General features: G+C 44.3%; 1 protein-coding gene across 2 annotated transcripts in view; it reads right to left on the bottom strand.

The window, feature by feature from the left end:
• The window catches only part of MAN1C1 (mannosidase alpha class 1C member 1), an 85,356-nt gene that overhangs the window by 33,843 nt on the left and 32,816 nt on the right, over positions 1-18,697 (bottom strand). The window contains exon 1 of one of the 2 annotated variants that reach the window (XM_030538897.1): positions 5,957-5,961. The exons of the other annotated variant lie outside the window; for it this stretch is intronic. Within the exon in view, the coding sequence (XP_030394757.1) occupies positions 5,957-5,958 (2 nt within the window). The 5' untranslated portion in view covers positions 5,959-5,961. Of the gene's footprint in view, positions 1-5,956; positions 5,962-18,697 lie in introns of those variants that run through there. 2 annotated transcript variants of the gene reach the window in all.

Here is an 18,697-nt window from a genome sequence, read left to right as displayed (position 1 = left end):
CTAACACCACTTGCAGCGCTGGTTGCTGTAAGTGTGGCCACTCTGCAGCGCTGGCCCTATACAGCTGTATTAATACAGCTGTAACAACCAGCGCTGCAAAATTTTAGATGTAGACATGGCCAGAGATTGGGAATCCCAACTCAGATGCCAGGAGTCAAGTCGGGTCGGAATGCCAGGAAATGAAGCCAGGGAAGCAGGAGGCACAAGGCACACAATCCAGTGCAGGGTGGAGCGCACTAGTTTTGGGCAGCTTTCTGTTCCTGCTGCTGGCGTTGGGCCCGGGGGGCAATCAGCTGCTCTGGGACTCCATCATTCGGACCTCAGGGGCAGAGTCTAACACTGGGGTTGGGCTTTGTGAGTTTCAAGTAAGCTATTGCCAGTGGGCTGTCAGGTGGAGGTTTGGAGCATTGCTGGGGGGGGGGGTAGGGGGCGGGAGGAGGTCTGAGATCCCTGGGTCATGACACAGGACCATTCAGAACTTCTGAGAGGGACCCACATCTTCTAGTTCCAAATACACAGGCCACTATCACCTTTCCCTACAAGAGGTTCTCAGAACGGGAGGCAGACCCCACTGGGGGCACAGACTGTATTCTGGGAGGGCGTGAGAAGCTGGGAGAGTGGGGCACTTACTGTGCATATTTTACCCACAGCAATGAGTAACTAGCAAAGCTGGTTCCTCCAGACACATCAGGTCCTCAGATGGCACTGTGCAGAGGTGCCGTCTTTCTAAGTTGCCGGGGGGAGGTGGGCTTGATCCCCCTCTAAGCCTCAGGCCCCACCCTCACTTCACTCTTGCCCCAAAGCCCACTTCCTGCCTCTTCCCATCCCCATCTCACTCCATTCCGAGCGTGCCCTGCCCTCGCTCCTCCCCTCCCTCTCAGTGCCTTCTGCATGCTGCTGAACAGCTGATCCATGGGGGGCGAGAGGTGCTGGGGAGAGAGGGAGGAGATGATGGGGGGCTGCCACACCCTTTTTTCCCCCATGGGTGCTCCAGCCCCGGAGCATCCACAGAGTAGGCACCTATGGCGCTGTGCATTTGACTCTACATGGTGCTGTGAATTTTGACAGATTTCTGTTAAGCTTGCCTAGCATTATACAAAGTCGTTGCTAACTGTACGTAAATCCTTTTGCTGCAATGTGGCGTGCACATTTAAGTATCAATCACAATCATAGTTTTGCTTCTGTTCTTACTGCACTAGATCATTGGCTCATTCGTGCAACATTAAAAAAACAAACCCAACTCAAACTGAAACTGATTCAAGTGAAGCACCCATATCTGTAACTGCTTTGGGGGAGGGGGCGTAAACTACTACAGACACAAAGAAGGGGGGTACGATCAAATACATTTGAGAACCACTGCCCTATAGGAGCATATTCATTAGCAGTCAGCTGTATAGGGCTTATGACACACAGTCCAGTGGTTGTCATTCCATCCAATATACAGAAGACAGTGTTACATAGATGCTAGCCAGTTTGTTATAATATACACAGACACACTTCCAAAGGGGATATCTTGGCAGATTCTGCGAGACATTTTAAAAAAATATTTCACCTTTCCAGAGCTATATATCTAATGCAAGAGACAGAATCAAAACCCTAGGCACAACTCCTGCTGAAATTGGACAGGCCAGATTCAACTGTGCAGTAAAGCCTTTGCAACTCCCATTGATTTCTCTCCTGCACCTCCGGGGCAACCTATCAGACCTCAGCCACGGCTCTGCTTCGCTCATTTGTGGAAGGTCATCTTTAATCAGTGAGAATACTTCTCAGATCAACCACCCACTCTAAAGAGATAAAGTATCTGATTACTCAAACACAGGCTGGCTCCAGGGTAATCACAGGAAGATTACATTCAGACAAAAGACAGTTCCGGAGATTGGGGTATCCTGCCCCAAAGCTGATGGCTGAGAGCAAGATGAAAGAAAGGGCCTATTCTTACCCTGGGGAGATGTTTTAATGTTACTGCCCTTGGGAGTCAGATGGTGATTAATCCTTTGGGATTCCCCAGCACCACCACCATTCTGAGACCGTCCCAATCACCAGACAGAAGCCACCACTTCTTTGGGGAAGAGGGGGGAGACACTGAGGCACTCCCTCTCCTGTTAGAGAGAGGAGAGAAAAAGACATTAGTGGAGTCTCTCTCTGCTCTCTGACCCAGGGCTTGTCTACATCAGAAAGTTGCAGCGCTGGTGAGGGAGTTACAGCGCTGCAACTTTGAAGGTGTACACATCTGCAGGGCATCACCAGCGCTGCAACTCCCTGTTTGCAGCGCTGGCCGTACTCCCGTTTTGTCTCGGGTGTAGAGGATCCAGCGCTGGTGATCCAGCGCTGGTAATCCAATGTAGACACTTACCAGCGCTTTTCTTGACCTCCGTGGAAGGAGGAAGCCTCTGGTAATCAAGCTGGTCTCCTTTCCCGGTTTGCTCTCTCGTTCCCGGAACCCCGAGCAAGCAGGTCTCCTTCCCTGCGGTTTGCAGGGTGGTTCGGGGAACGCGAGAGCAAACCGCGGCGAAGCTGGTCTCCTTTCCCGGTTTGCTCTCTCGTTCCCGGAACCCCGAGCAAGCAGGTCTCCTTCTCTGCGGTTTGCAGGGTGGTTCGGGGAACGCGAGAGCAAACCGCGGCGAAGCTGGTCTCCTTTCCCGGTTTGCTCTCGCGTTCCCGGAACCCCCCTTGAAGCCGCCCAACAGCGCTGCAGTGTGGCCACATCTAACACCACTTGCAGCGCTGGTTGCTGTAAGTGTGGCCACTCTGCAGCGCTGGCCCTATACAGCTGTACTAATACAGCTGTAACAACCAGCGCTGCAAAATTTTAGATGTAGACATGGCCTCAGAAATCCTCTTGAGAATGGCTAGATCCAGCTCCAAGCAGGACAGTGAAAGGGAAGGTGTTTGGGGACAGCTGGCTTCTCTCTCCAGCAAGAGGAATTTGGCTGTCTCCAGAGATAGGTGTGGACTATAGACTGGACAAGTCGGTAGCCAATGGGCTAAATGTTGGCTTGAGGCAGATTCCTTCTGAGACTTTCAGCAGCCTCTTTCCCCCACAGCCATCATCAGTGTCCAGTCGCTGTGCACTACTATTGCTTGTGAAGGAATGGCCACTGATTAACCAATGGTTAATATTTAATATTGAATGAAAATTTAATTATAACTATTTGACATCTTTCCCCCTCCATGCACATACACAGAGAAATGCAGCTACCTGGGGGGTGAAATGTGACAACTACTTAATACCGCTAATAGCACACAACAGAGTTCAGGTGCAGGACTGACGTGAAAAAGTACACTACTTCCAACTGAAATAATGGGCAGAATTTTTACGTAGGTAGAATGCAAGCGAATTTGGCTGGAATAATTGAGTTGATGCTTTTCTCACTGAAGAGGCCATGGTCATTTTCATGACTACAAGAGTCTCTGTTTGAAGTTTTAATCTGAGAGAAGACAAACAGCAGTCCAGAAGAAGTACTGTACAGTCCTAATACAAAGCTTCAACTCTCCGGCTCATCCCTTCCAGGGAGAGCTTGTACCACCCCGTTCTAAGCCTCAAGTGTGTTTAATCTTTTAAGAGAGAAGAATGGAGATATCCAGGAAGGCAACAAGGCAGCTCTGTTTCTATTTTTACCCACCCAGAGAGCACATCATTCATCTAAGCTTGCTAATTCAGTTGCAAAAATCACCAACAAATATTAAGTTAATGCAACGATTGTGACAGGTGCTGAATGGACAGCTCTGGAAACAGGATCCAGTATTGTACACACCAGGCAGTAACAGTACGAAAGTCACTGCAACACCCAAAGCTAACATGCCTCAGAACTAGCCTGGAGGAATCAAATCCAGGGACAGGAGGGTGGAATCTCCATGGCCAGTCAATCATGGAAGAGTCTTCATGAGACTTGCTGGAAGCCCCCGCTTTAAACACATTTAAAATGACACTAGACAAGGCACTGGTAAGCGATACCATGAGAACAGTCCTGTCCCAGCAGGGGTATGAACTGGACGAGTTAATGGGTCTTCTTCACCCTCAGTGTCACTGTCTTTAACTGCCGGCCTCTCTTGAGGCTGTCGAGAGAGGTGTCGGTTGGTGCCAGCAGTGGTGATGGTTTGAATACACTGCCAAGGGCTTACTAGGAGGTTCAGCATGTAGCCTTTGGGCCATATGGGGAATGCTGTGGAAGACGTATGTCAAACAGCACATGCAAAGCCATAACAAGCTTAAATGTCTGTCATGTAACTACAGCATTAAACTTCTGAGGGATTGTCTACACTTAAAACGCTCCAGCGGCACCACTGCAGCACCTCAGGGTAGACACTACCTACCCTGGCGGGAAGGATTCTCCCATTGGCACAGATAATCCACCTCCCCGAGAGGTGGCAGCTAGGCTGACTGAAGATGTCTTCTTTATCTAGCACTGTGTATATGGGGATTTAAGTTGGCTTAACTACATTGCTTGGGGTGTGGGTTTTTCACACCCTATCAGATGTAGTTAAATCAACCTCATTTTCTACTGCAGACCAGGCCTCAGTAACCACTGACCAGGGTGCTCTGGGGTACAGGCAACAGTATCTGAACACAATCAATATTTTTTCTTACTTCCATTGCTTAACAGTGAAGCCTACGGTTTACTTTTATGCTAAAACAGAGATTTGCATTGATTATATTCCCATATAAGCCCATGGACTTAGGCCAATATGCAACAGATGTGTCATCCTAATAGCAAGATGAATGATAATAATCAAAGCAAAAAAGAAAAAAAACAGGCTCCATTCCCCCAAGTGAAATATAAAGAGAACAGAAACAGCAGCTGGGATTGCCTGGTACAGACATGCTTCAACGGTTGGTACATAGGTTGCTAACATGCTCTTCTTTGGGGTCCCAGCAAATAAATGCTAAGAAGAGAAGTGAACAGAGCAGCTTTATTTGCAATGTACAGTATAAAAACAAGCAGCTGGAATGAGCTCAGGCCTGGGAACCAGGCTAATTCTGGCTCTGCCAGACTCAGGGCAGGTCTTCGCTACCCGGATCGGCGGGTAGGGATCGATCTATTGGGGGTCGATTTATCATATCTAGTGATAAATCTAGACGCAATAAAATCGATCCCCAGTCGCGCTCCCCGTTGACTCTGGAACTCCAGCTCATGAGAGGCGGAAATGGAGTCGACAGGGGAGCGGTAGCGGTCGACTCGCCGCCGTCCTCACGGCCAGGTAAATTGACCTAAGATATGCGGACTTCCGCTACGCGATGTAGTTGTGTATCTTAGGTCAACCCCCCCACTACTGTAGACCTGCTTAGATACGCACGTTAGCAACTTCATCCCTAGTGTAACTCTACTGATCTTAAAGCAGCAACACCAGCAAATAAATTGGCCTGCTGAGGTTAAGTGTCTTGCCCAAGGTCACGGCTTCCCCATAAATGCCAGCCACCTGCCAGCAGTGTTAGGACTAATTAAGGCTTGAAAAGCCCTTTGAACTAAGATAACTATAGCAACAATCACACCCTGTACTGCATCTTGAGTCTCCTTTCCACTACCTATCATCAGCAAGCAAACAAAAAACAAAAAACTCACCACTTTAACAAACACGGGCAGGCCAAGACCACCAGCTCCAGGCACACACACCAGGCAGCCTCTAGTTTGAATATAATGTCGCGTACTAGGGGTTTACTTCTCAGTCATAGCAGCTTTTATAACCACAAAGTTCAGGTCTGATATTCAGCTGTTGCAAACTCAAACTGCTCTGCAGGTGCTTAGGTTTATAATCAGGACCTCACTAGGAATTACAAGGTGCTATCACAAGAGCCTGTTGTGCTAGAACATCCATTCTGACGGTGTTCCCATGAATTGGTTAGTTGCCCCGGTTATAAAGAGCCCCGTGGGCAAAGTGAAACTGTCCTAGTTTTAAAAATATATCAAAGAAAAGAAGAAAATCTTTCCCAAAAGCATCTCCCTTTTCCCAGACACACATTTTGCCAATACCTTTGGCTTAGCACTTCTGCCATCTCTCTGGGAGCTGACACACAGCGAGGCAGACACAACACGAAGACAGCCTCAAGCCTTCAGAGCACTGTTGTTTTACCTTCTGGATCAAGGTTCAGCAACCTTCAGCACAAGTGTCAGAGGGTGGCCATGCAAAGCACCTCTGCTTCTTACTTCCAATGCTCCACATGCAGACAGATCAGCAAGATGTCATTCACTGGGAAGTGAGCAGGAGTGGAAGGAAGGGACAAAACTAGGAAAGAAGGGAAGGAGCGAGAACATGAAGGGATAAAGGGGAGAAATACAGAGAACCTTTTGTGCTTGTGAGATCGTTAAGTATATTGTGAACACATTCCCCTGGCCCCACAAGGCTTCCAGAAAATGTATTATGTATTTGTTGCACCCAAAGGGCTGCTGTCTCCTGCTCTGAAGCTTTCTTATCAGATCCAACTGTTAAAAGGCACAGCCCATAACTCAGGCAAACAACCTTTGGTTTTTCCTAAGCAGTGCCTTTCAGTGCAGCCAGATGCAGGATTTCCAACCCCTTGGTTGCATTTGAAACAAACCCTTTGCACGGTAGGAAGAGGTTGGCTTGTGCTCTACAGCAAGTCCAATTCCCTGGGCCTTGCTGGCTGTTCTAACACAGTGCGTGCCTTACTGGGAAAAGAAAAAGCACAAGACATTGGCTAGCCAAGAAGAGAGCCCACAGAGTAGATCATATGTTCACAACACAGCTTGAAGTTCACTTTTCCCTTTGTCATAGAAGGTTTGAATTAAGCGGGTATGCAAAGTAACAGCCCATCAGGAAAGGACCCTCATTTTAGCAGTTCTGCTGTCAGGGACCCTTTACAGAGGGAAATACCTGATATCTGCCACACAATCTGAACCATTTATCTTCCCTGGAAACCTGCCTATTTCATATGCAATCCTCACAGGTGCTAACAACCAACTGATCTGTCCTCCACTAGCTCCTTAGAGCAAATGACAACAAAGGCCAGAATTGAGAGACTCTCAACTATGCGTCTATCCCTCAAGATTCATTAGTGGAGATCTACAAGTGATGCTTTCAGCAAACGTGTAGCTGAGAAGGACTCGCTTATTAGCCAAAGAAGGAGAAGCTGCCATTTCCAAAGATTCCAGCTGGCTCCCGCACTTGATGCTGATGCCAGGAATTAGATCACCACGATGAATAACAGGTTTATGGCCCCAAGAACTCCAAAGGCTGCTACACTTAGTTTCGGCAAGGTGTTCTCTGTCTTGTGCTACTTAATGCGAGCTTGTGTCTGGGTACAGAAAAACGGAGCATTTCACATTTAGATAGAGGTCTGCTACAGTTGCAAATACATGGTCAGATCTGCTGGGGGTCACCACTCCTGCTCCACGGAAGTTCTCAGAACATGGACTGCAGGATCACTTGCCTCAAGGATGTTGGAGAGGCACTGACAGTATCAATTTGATCTAGTGACTAATGAAGGTGCTATAATACCCTGCTAAACTGGGGCCACTGCAGACAGTTAAAGAGCACAAGGATATTCCAAAAGGAACACTGTGCTCTGCTCAACAGGCTGCTGTTCCTGAGGACATGAAAAATGTGCTCATACACTTGTATATGCAAAGTGAGACTTTTCTTCCCCTGCGCTAGCTCTCTTCAGCCTTGCATGATTTGGCCAGGAGCTTCCCACAATTAATCTTGCATCTTGCCCTCGGCACTAATAGATTGGGCTCGGCCTGATTTCTGTTCTGGTCAGATGTTTCACCGTCTAGGATCCTCCTCCAAAAATGCCCTGCCTCCAGTTCTCAATAGCCTCACCCTTGTACTTCATCGCCTTCAACATAGAGCAAGTGATGACATGGTAACACAGTTGTCAAATCTTCATCAGACAGGAGTGGGCATGGCCTGTTTCTCCTAGCATTGCTATCTGTGTGGAAGGGGCAGTGCTGAGACTATGTACTGCCTTTGTAATGTGGAGAAGGGGGCATGCTTGCCCTCAGTGCCATGCATGGGATGGCATCTTAGCCAGCTCCTGGAAGTGCTTCCCTTTATCAGTTAGCTCTACCTCTGTCTTGTCTGAGCTTAGCTGCAGCCACGTGTGCTTCATCCATCCGTTTCTCTCTTGCAGGCATTGTGATGTCTAGCTGCCACATCTAGCAGGTTTTTATAGCACCTTGCCGCATCTGCTAAGAGAGATGCATAACACTGAAATCATCAGCATACTGATGACTTGAATCTGCAGCTTCTTATGATGGGTAAAGCCGTTAAGTAAGATTCACAGCATGCCTTGGAGACAGGTGCGTACTGCTTCCTTTCTAAAAGAGAGGAAGCAGAGACTTGTACCAATCTCAGACACAGAATGAGCAGCAGAGCTGGGAATAAAACCCAGAAGTCCTGATTCAATTGCCTAGTCAACATTGTCTTCTAAAGTTTATCACTGAACAGAAACGGAATCTTTTGTTTTCAGCAAGGCTCTTTAAAAAACAACCCCCCGCCATAGTAATCCATTGTGTCAATGCTCAAAGCAAACAGCACAAGTCATTAAAAAGCTATCATACTTAGTCTTACATATAGCAGGGCTGTTTAAATGCTATAGAGCAAAGAGTTTTCAAATGGCTTCTTGCTAACTTCAATAACCAACCTTACAACTGAAAGGAACAAGAGAGAGGGAGAGGAATTCAGATCATAGCAATGTAAACCTAGATCAAAAATGAATGGCCCTGACTCTCACTATTCTTATGTCAAATCATATTTGTCAAACAAAAATCAGAACCGAAACCTTGTTTGGAATAAAAATTAGGATGCTGTTTCCATGGAACATGATGAGCTTGTTAACTGCTTAGTCACAGAAGAATTCACTCATGATACATTATTTAGCTTTACCTCTTGGGGTGCTGCAGTACCACAAAGGGCAGAAACCAAAGACTGATACACCAGCGTCCTTTCTTCTGGTAATTGTAGCTACTGGATGCTTCAAAAGAATGAGTTGGTTTTGATTAAAATCAATGCCTTGATAGAATAAAATCTAGAAAAGAAGCCATTACATTGGTTTTGCTTATTAATATTGCTCTGAGACCACACTGAACTTCTGACCTTTTTGCCCAGTGACTCAGGAAAACGCTTTGGTAGCTGCCTGAGATCATGTCGGGAGATGGCCTACAGATAGTAGCAGCACATTACAGAACTCAGAAGAGGAGGGTCTCCACAGATGGTTTTACTCCGTTCAAGATTACTTTGGCAACAAATCAAACTGTGACAATTGGTAAGCCTTGTACAATTCTGCAAAAGCTCACTGCACAATCACAGAATCATAGAATTGTAGGCCTGGACCGGGACCTTGTGAGTTCCCCTGCTCTCGTGGCAGGACTAAGTATTATTCTAATCTAGACCACGCCTGACAGATGTTTGTCTAACCTGCTCTTATAATTATGTTTCCAATGATGGAGATTCCACAACCTCCCTAGGCAATTTATACCAGTGCTCAATCACCCTGAGAGTCAGGAAGTTTTTCCTAATGTCCAACTTAAACCTCCCTTGCTGCAATTTAAGACCATTGTTTCTTGTCCTATCCTCACAGGTTAAGAAAAATAATTTTTCTCCCTCCTCCTTGTAACAACCATTTATGTTCTTGAAAACTGTTATCATGTCCCCTCTCAGTCTCCTCTTCTCCAATCTTCCCTCACAGGTCATATTTTCTAGATCTTTAATCGTTTTTGTTGCTCTTCTCTGGACTTTCTCCAATTTGTCCACATCTTTCCTGAAATGTGGCACCCAGAACTGGACACAACACTTCATTCAGTTGAAGCCTTATCAGAGCAGAGTACAGCAGAAGAATTACTTCTTGAGTCTTGCTTACAACACTTCTGCTAATACATCCCAGAATGATTATGTGTTTTTTTTTGTTTGTTTGTTTGTTTTTGCAACAGTGTGACACTGTTCACTCATATTTAGCTTGTAATTCACTATGACTCCCTGATCCCTTTCTGCAGGGCTCCTTCCTAGGCATTTCCCATTTTGTATGTGTGCAACTGATTGTTCCTTCCTAATAAATTTCATCCTATTTACTTCAGATCATTTCTCCAGATTGTCCAGATCATTTGGAATTTTAATCCGATCCTCCTAAGCATCTGCAACCCCTCCCAGCTTGGTATCATCCGCAAACTTTGTAAGTGTATTCTCTATGCTAGTCTCTAAATCACTGATGAAGGTATTGCTAGGAACCATGGGAACTCTGTCAACTCAGGTCAAAGAGGCCTTGGAAGAACCTGCAGCTCTCTGATAATTATAATTATGGTACTAAAACTCAATTTCGGCTACAAAAACACAACAAATAAGGCTCAACAGTACATGGGAGTCACAGAACAATACTAGCCATGACCCTCACCAAACAACTCTTCTTGTACTGGCTTGCTACCAAAATCTGGTCAACTGTAGTAGCAAGTTCCCCATCTTTACTCCTCAGTCATCTGAACTGGCTAATCTTCACTCTGCCCGTCTCAAACTCCTCAAGATTGGCAAATTAGTTACTCATTCCTCCCCGGCCCATGCTGGCATATATTAGCTAAAATAAAACACTCTGTAGCCTTCAGTTTTAACTTTACTTTACAATCCAAAGGTCCCATTGTTTCAAGTTTAACTTTTCCACTCTGCTAATTACCCTCTAATATGGAAACTTTTTTCGATAAACCACTGTTGAGTGATATAATCTGATTCTAGAGCAGATTCCAAAATTGAAAGAGGTGAGGCAAGAGAAAATAAGTTTGTGATCAAATAATCAGAAGGATCAAATCAGTTGCTAATGGATTTCTCCCCCATCACTAGCTTTCTTGAATAGAGGCACAGTGGTAGTTCAGCTAGTGTAAATTAAACAGAAAAGCTAAGTAAATGCAGCAAAAAGGTTTACAGGACTTAATTCAGAATTTCAGTTTATAAAGGCCTTATAAAATTGTCCCTTTACATCCTACTATTTCAGCAGTCTATAACTGTTTCTACCACATCATCAAGACAATATTACATACCACATAAATTCTACAATCCCAATGACAATAGATCACAGTTAATGCCTTAACTCAATTTATTTTCCATTGTGGTTTTGTCTGTGAATTTAAAAGATCTAACACTGTGTAACTTTGTTCAGTTTACGTTACCTTAAACCAGAGTTTCTCAAACTGGGGGTCAGGACCCCTGAGGGGGTCAGGAGGTTGTTACATGGGAGGTCGCGAGCTGTCAGCCTCCACCCCAAACCCTGCTTTGCCTCCAGCATTTATAATGGTGTTAAATATATTTAAAAGGTTTTTTATTTGTAAGTGGGGGGAGTCACACTCAGAGGCTTGGTATGAGAATGGGGCCACTAGCACAAAAGTTTGCGAACCACTGCCTTAAACAAACTACATCAGAGCAATAAAATACCACTACGAAGAGATAAAGGAGACAACAATTAGTCTAAGAACTAGAAAAGATCCATTCCATTCTTATCAGCACATTCTTCGGCAAACTAAAAATCTATTTGCTTTTGAGTAACTTCATTTGTTTTTGCTTTCCAAATAAACCAATCCAAATATACACCACTGCTGGAGTTACAAGACACCTCATATTCAGAATGTTTCTGTCCCCTATACATTGATCCTCCTTGCTGTACATTTTGTGCATAAGTCAAAACATACCACCCCAAAATATTTAATATAGAATCATAGACTAAGTCAGAAGGGACCATTACGATTATCTAGTCTGACCTCCTGCCACAGAATCTCACTCACCCACTCCTGTATCAAACCTCTGTCTGAGCCACTGAAGTCCTCAAATCATGGCTTAAATACTTCAAGGTGCAGAGAATCTTCTGGCAAGTGACCCATGCCCCACGCTGCAGAGGAAGGCAAAAACCGCCCAGGGCTTCTGCCAATCTTCCCTGGGGAAAAATTCCTTCCCGACCCCAAATATGGCAATCAGCTAAACCCTGAGAATGTGGGCAAGACTCACCAGCCAGACACCCAGGAAAGAATTCTCTGTAGTAACTCAGATCCCACCCCATCTAATATTCCATCACAGGCCATTGGGCATATATACTGCTAATAGTCAAAGATGAATTAATTGCCAAAATTAGGCTATCCCATCATACCATCCCCTCCATAAACTTATCAAGCTTAGTCTTGAAGCCAGGTATGTCTTTTGCCCCCACTGCTCCCCTTGGAAGGCTGTTCCAGAACTTCACTCCTCTGATGGTTAGAAACCTTCATCTAATTTCAAGTCTAAACTTCCTGATAGCCAGTTTATATCCATTTGTTATTGGGTCCACACTGGTATTGAACTTAAATAATTCCTCTCCCTCCCTGGTATTTATTCCTCTGATATATTTTAGAGAGCAGTCATATCTCCCCTTAGCCTTCTTTTGGTTAGGCTGAAGAAGCCAAGCTCTTTGAGTCTCCTTTCATAAGACATGATCCATTCCTCAGATCATCCTAGTTGCCCTTCTCTGAACCTGTTCCAGTTTGAATTCATCCTTCTTAAACATGGGAGACCAGAACTGCACACAGTATTCCAGATGCGGTCTCACCAGTGCCTTGTATAACGGTACTAACACCTCCTTATCTCTACCGGAAATACCTCACCTGATGCATCCCAAGACCGTATTAGCTTTTTTTCACGGCCATTTCACATTGGCGGCTCATAGTCATTCTGTGATCAGCCCAATACTCCAAGGTCCTTCCAACTGATGCCTCCCCAGCTTATAACAATAGTTCTTGTTATTAATCCCTAAATGCATGACCCTGTACTTTTCACTATTAAATTTCATCATATTACTATTACTCCAGTTTACACGGTCATCCAGATCTTCCTGTATGATATCCTGGTCCTTTCTTTATTGGCAATACCTCCCAGCTTTGTGTCATCTGCAAACTTTATTAGCACATTCCCACATTTTGTGCCAAGGTCAGTAATAAAAAGATTAAATAAGATTGGTCCCAAAACCAGTCCCTGAGGAACTCCACTAGTAACCTCCCTCCAGCCTGACAATTCATCTTTCAGTATGACCCGATATAGTCTCCCCTTTAACCAGTTCCTTATTCACATGCTAAAAATACAATCAGATAGATGAACATTTGCAGTGACAACAGCAGATATTAATTTTCTTGCAACTACTTGACAATTATCTAACAGATTCATCAGAAATCCATCCGCTTCACTCCAGTCAGAGTATGCACTCAAGACATTGCAAAAGCGACCACCGCCCCAAACAGTGCACACCTATATCAAGGGGAGAACTAAGAGATAAGGATACACACTTCTGAAATAATTACGTTATTCTTGCCCAAAGTGAGGAAAAAGAAAAGCATTGATCATTTCCTGCCAACGCTCATAGAAAACACGAGGGTAGGTAATCCTATTGTATGAGGCTTGGGAATGGGATGTCTTATTGTACAGAGCTACAGAATGTCAGCAGAACTTTGAGAGAGCTGTTTGCCAAATGAGGATACTCCACTTCCCATTGGAATAAGAAGAATTCTAAAGACCACGTTAATAAGCTCTGTCCAAACATCTGGCCACAAGACATCTCAATCTGTTTTTCTTTGTTAACACGAGTCGATCCTCTGAATTCACAGGAAGTGTTAATGAATCACAATGCCACCTGTACTGTACAATGTGTGTCAGCATATGTGCTACACAGTTACCAGGTAAACCTGGCACCAAATACAGAAGAGCCCCAGGAGATTTAGCTATTTGGTTGCTAAGGTCAAATTCAATACTGTAATTGGTCAGTCCAGCTGGGGAGGAAATCGGTTTTTTGTATTATAAACCATTCATGGTTTTCAAATCTCAATCTCCCCCAAAGAATTAAGTCTGTTGTTCAAAAGAATTGTCTGCTGTCTCTCTCTGAACAAGGGCAGTTGGGTGCCGGGGAGGAATAAAAAGAAAGCTATTCAGTTAATTTAGAAAGCTGACTATGGCAAGGTAAACTACAATGGGAAGTCAGGGTGACCAAAGCCATTTGACAAGATTCTTATTGTGCACTGAAAAGGGAAGGCGCTCAATAGGAAAGTTAAATGCAGAGCATAGTTAACATTACCTTTATTACCAGGCATGGCTTGACAGTGCTAGTGGTGTCTGATCCCAAAGTTTAATCCTCTGTGCCTCAGTTTCTTCATCTGTAAGACTCGTCTTTGGGTGTGTGAAGATCTTCTGCTGACAAGCATTGTGTGTTGTGTAAAGTATTAGCAAATCACCCCAAAATTCCTGGAGATCAAATTGAGCTACTTTCTATTCGAGAGCTGCTGAAGAGAGACACTGGCTGTATTGGACATTAAGGGCCTAGTGCACATCTGCAATGGAGAGCTCAGCGAGAAATTGAAAGCATTATTGATACAAATACTCCTCTGGGAGAGCAGTTTTCTATTTCATTTCTGCAACAGTGCTTGGATGTCAGTGAAATTGACATGATTCTTTCTTGCAAAGTTAGGTTATTTAATAACCAGTGAGGAGGAAGGCTGGATACACAGGGTCAAACAGGTTAAGGGATGGGGGACAACGCACATACAATTGGAGTGAAAAGCTTCTAGTTTCTCTTCTGTCTGTTTGAAATTACTTTTAGGGTACGTCTTCACTACCTGCCGTATCAGCGGGTAGCAATCGATTGCTCAGGGATCGATATATCGCGTCTCATCTAGACGCGATATATCTTTCCCCGAACGCACATATATCGATTCCATAACTCCACCAACCCGAACGGAGTTGCGGAATCGACAGGGGGAGCCGTGGACATTGATCCCGCGCAGTGAGGACGGTGAGTAATTCGATCTTAGATACTTCGACTTCAGCTACGTTATTCACGTAGCTGAAGTTGCGTATCTAAGATCGATTTTCCCCCATAGTGTAGACCAGCCCTTAGACTGGTTAAAGGTAATAGGATTCTCTCTTTTTATTTTTTCTTCACATGGCACCCTGAGGGACTGCATCAGTTAATGAGAGGGACCTCAGCAGGCCTATTAAAGTGAACACACATCTCATCTAAAACAATTATCCATGGACTTCAAGAGACATAGCTAGCAGTTAATGAGCAGAGGCTGCTAATTCGTCTTATTATTCAAGAGAGAGAGACTTAGCTAAAATAATCAAAAAGAAGGTGCCCTTCCAACTTCCAAAGACATTTTCCAAAAGGCAGAGGCAGATGTGTTATGACAGGAAAGGAGAGAAGCCACTTGTAAGGCTAGACAAGATGTCCCCATCAGTGGATGACACAGAAGATTCATTTGGAGGCGCTTCTTAGAGCAGAGAGAGCATTTTAGTTTGTGAGAGGAAAAGTACCTATGTGATGCTCTGTAACCCAGGGGGCCTGAGAACTCAACCCTTGTGATGGATTTATAAATGAACAGAGACCATCTGGTGCAGGGATAAAGCTTCTCTCTCCCCTCAGATACAAATAATTCTGTTGTTCTGTGTACAGCTGAACGGGAGGTGCAGTGCCTGGAGACCAGGGCCGGCTCCAGGCACCAGCGAAGGAAGCAGGTGCCTGAGGCAGCCCATAGAAAAGGGGCGGCACTCCAGTGGCAGGTCCTTCACTCCCTTTCTCCTTCTTCGGTGGCAGCTCAATCGGGTTTTCCTTTTTCTTTTTTTTCCTTTGCCACTTGGGGTGGCAAAACAGCTGGAGCCGGCCCTGCTGGAGACGCAAGACAGTTTAAAGATGAGCTGCTTCTTTCTGGCTAAAACTGGCAGTATTAGAAATGGTTCTTTGGGCCTCGCCCTGCAAGGTTCCAAATACCCTTATAACTCAGCGAAGCCAATGGGAATCATGGCATGCCAACAAGCATTTCACAGGATCAGACTCTTAGAGATGGACTAGAGTGAGGGGGAGAGAAGGAACTTCTATTTAAACGGCTTTCTGACTGCTCTGACATGCTAACTGCAAAACCAAAAAGCTACATTAACAAGCAGTATGTTAGAATTTGAATTTTGGTTGTGCAGAGGCATAAGGAAATTCAAAATACTGATTCCCACAGCAACCAGAACTCAGCCCGCCTGGCATAAGAAACACTTTATGCTATTATAAGATGCTAATGTTAATGCCTACAGGCTAAATTTTGTCCTCAGATACATGGAGAGATTCAGTGAAATCAATGGAAGCCCTTCTACCCTTAGCCAAGGGGAAAACTCAATTCTTAGTTCCTACATCCCTGAATTATTTGCTATCACATGCAGAAAACACCATGTACATGGCTTTTAGGGATTCATATGTGCAATATGGCTCAGTTATGGCTTCTGTGAGCACCATCGCTTGGAATTTAGTGATTTTTAAGCAAAAAAGTTTCAACCAGAATGTTGTAATCACATAGTATGTCTCCCAGAAGAAAATACAGCCACATGTGATCATATGTTCAAATAAAAGCATTGTGGCAAAAAATGAAAATATACTTATGTGCTTTTAACTGCATGTTTGTAAATCTCAGCAACCACATGCACTATACATCGCAACTGCTATGGAAAATGATTCATGTCCTTATTACATCATTTTCATCTACAACATCTTGATTTTCCTCAATCAATTTTTAACTCAAGTCCAGCACAATCCATTTTTCCACTGGGGAATCATATGCAGCATGCATTATGGTACATTAGAACTTTTGAGAACAAAATACCACAAAATGTCTAAACAATTTTACTAAGAACAAAAAAACCATGCTGACAACTCATAGACTCATAGACTCTATGACTGGAAGGGACCTCGAGAGGTCATCAAGTCCAGTCCCCTGCCCTCATGGCAGGACCAAATACTGTCTAGACCATCCCTAGAAAAGGCTGAAGGGATTTTCTTCAAACCTCCGCAAAAAAAATTTTTTTTTCCTTTTTCTTTTGGGGGAGAGAACACACCAGAGAAGTTTAATCTCGAAAGAGAATATTTTGAAGAAATCGTGAGGGTCTTAGAATTAAAGTGCTTGCCACGTGAAGCTAACTTTGAACTCATTGTCAAATCAGATATGAAAGTTGATGTCCTATGGGATGATGCTAAATAGGTATTAAACAGGACAAGCGATTTTCAGCTCTTTTATGCTAAAAGAAGGCATGTTTCAGAAAGATAAGAGAATACAGGGAACGAAGGAGAATACCTAGAGAAATTACACAGAACACAATGCTGTAAAAGAAGCAGTTCTACATGGGATCACCTGGGGGGTGAATGAAAAACAGGCGAAGTCTCGCACTAATCTAGATGAATATTCTGTGAGAAAAATAATTAAAGTTTAAGGCACTTAGGTAGCACCACAAAAAACACAATAAAGGAGTTAAGCCCTAAAATTAAAAGCTAACACAGCAAGATCAATTCTGACGCTACCAGTCTCTTAGAAGTTCATTTTTGAAAAAGATGGATAGCAGTGAATTAAATATAAAGAGGAGAGATGGGCTTCCTGCTACATAATTTATATCTACCTCTTCTTTATCAGTAGACAAGGGGAAGTCAAATGCAGAATTAAAAATAAATAAATAAAAGCTGTAATGCCAGAGACCACAAGATATTTCCGATATATATACACACACACACACACACACAAATAATAATGTCCCGAATTTGTTCCAATTCTCTGCTGAGTTTCTGGTGTTCTTCACCTTTTCTGGGAGGGAAGGGTGGTCTGGTTGGGGAGGAGGCAGAAGAGAGCACCACACAATGCCCATATTTCTAAAAATACCATTTGGGACATAATTCATCTTCAGGAACTCAGACGTCACACAAGCTACAGCTCCATTCATCCAGTCAGATCTGCACAGGACGGACCATTCCTTCCATGTAAGCTCCTTGGGGCTGTCTTTGTTTGTTCTGTGTTTGTACAGAGCCTAGCACTATATGGTCCTACTCTGTGACAGGGGCTCCCAGCCACTACAGTAATAGAAATAATAAATAATGATCTACGTGAGTCCTGGTGACTTCACTGAGAGTCTGCAAAGGCCCATCCATGCAGATTCAACTGCAGATTAGGGTTTACATAATTAAATGTACAAGAGATAATGAAAAATACAGTCCCTGCCGAGGAAATGCACACACTGAGAGGCCACGTTCTGGTTCTTGTGTGCACAAGTGAGAAAAGCAGCAGGCATAAGCAGAGTATAACAGTTAATACACTTGTTATTGCTCCTCTAATATTCAAAGAGCTCACACTTCATAGCTCCTCCCAGGACTAAACCACACAGGAGAGTTTCAGGGAAAGGTTTATGGGTCAGGACAGGTGCCACTGGTTTTATTGCATTGGAATCAGCTGCCTATGTACCTTCCCCCACTGGGATCACTCATATTCCTGGCACAGCCAGTCGCGCATGGTCGGTCTGGACACTCCAGGGCTGGCCCAAATTACAAGTGTGGAATAACACAACATATACTCTTTTTTCCACACACAAAATATATTAATTCACTGAATTAGGGCAGTCAAAGTGCCTAGGCCACCAATGCAATGTGTAAAAAGCAGACACCCCGATCCACTCCACCCAATCCAGACACCCTGATCCATCCATCAGTTCTTCTTTTCAACCTCAACGGTCTCCCTACCAACTACCCACGGCCCCCAAGCTGAGCAATTATTGTACAGCCTAAACTCTGATGTTCACTAATTATAGGCCTGTGGTGTTTTATGATTAATATAGGGTTGTTATGACTTGCCTAAGCTACACTGTGTGTGTTTGTGTCTGTGTAAGTTAGGGATGTATGGCACCTGATTGCACATAGTGACTGGAAGATAAGTTTGCCTAAACATTTAAGAAAGAG

This window comes from Gopherus evgoodei, chromosome 20 (genome assembly GCF_007399415.2).
Source record: "Gopherus evgoodei ecotype Sinaloan lineage chromosome 20, rGopEvg1_v1.p, whole genome shotgun sequence".
Classification (NCBI taxonomy): Eukaryota; Metazoa; Chordata; order Testudines; family Testudinidae; genus Gopherus; species Gopherus evgoodei.
This window is presented reverse-complemented; position numbering and strand designations above follow the sequence as displayed.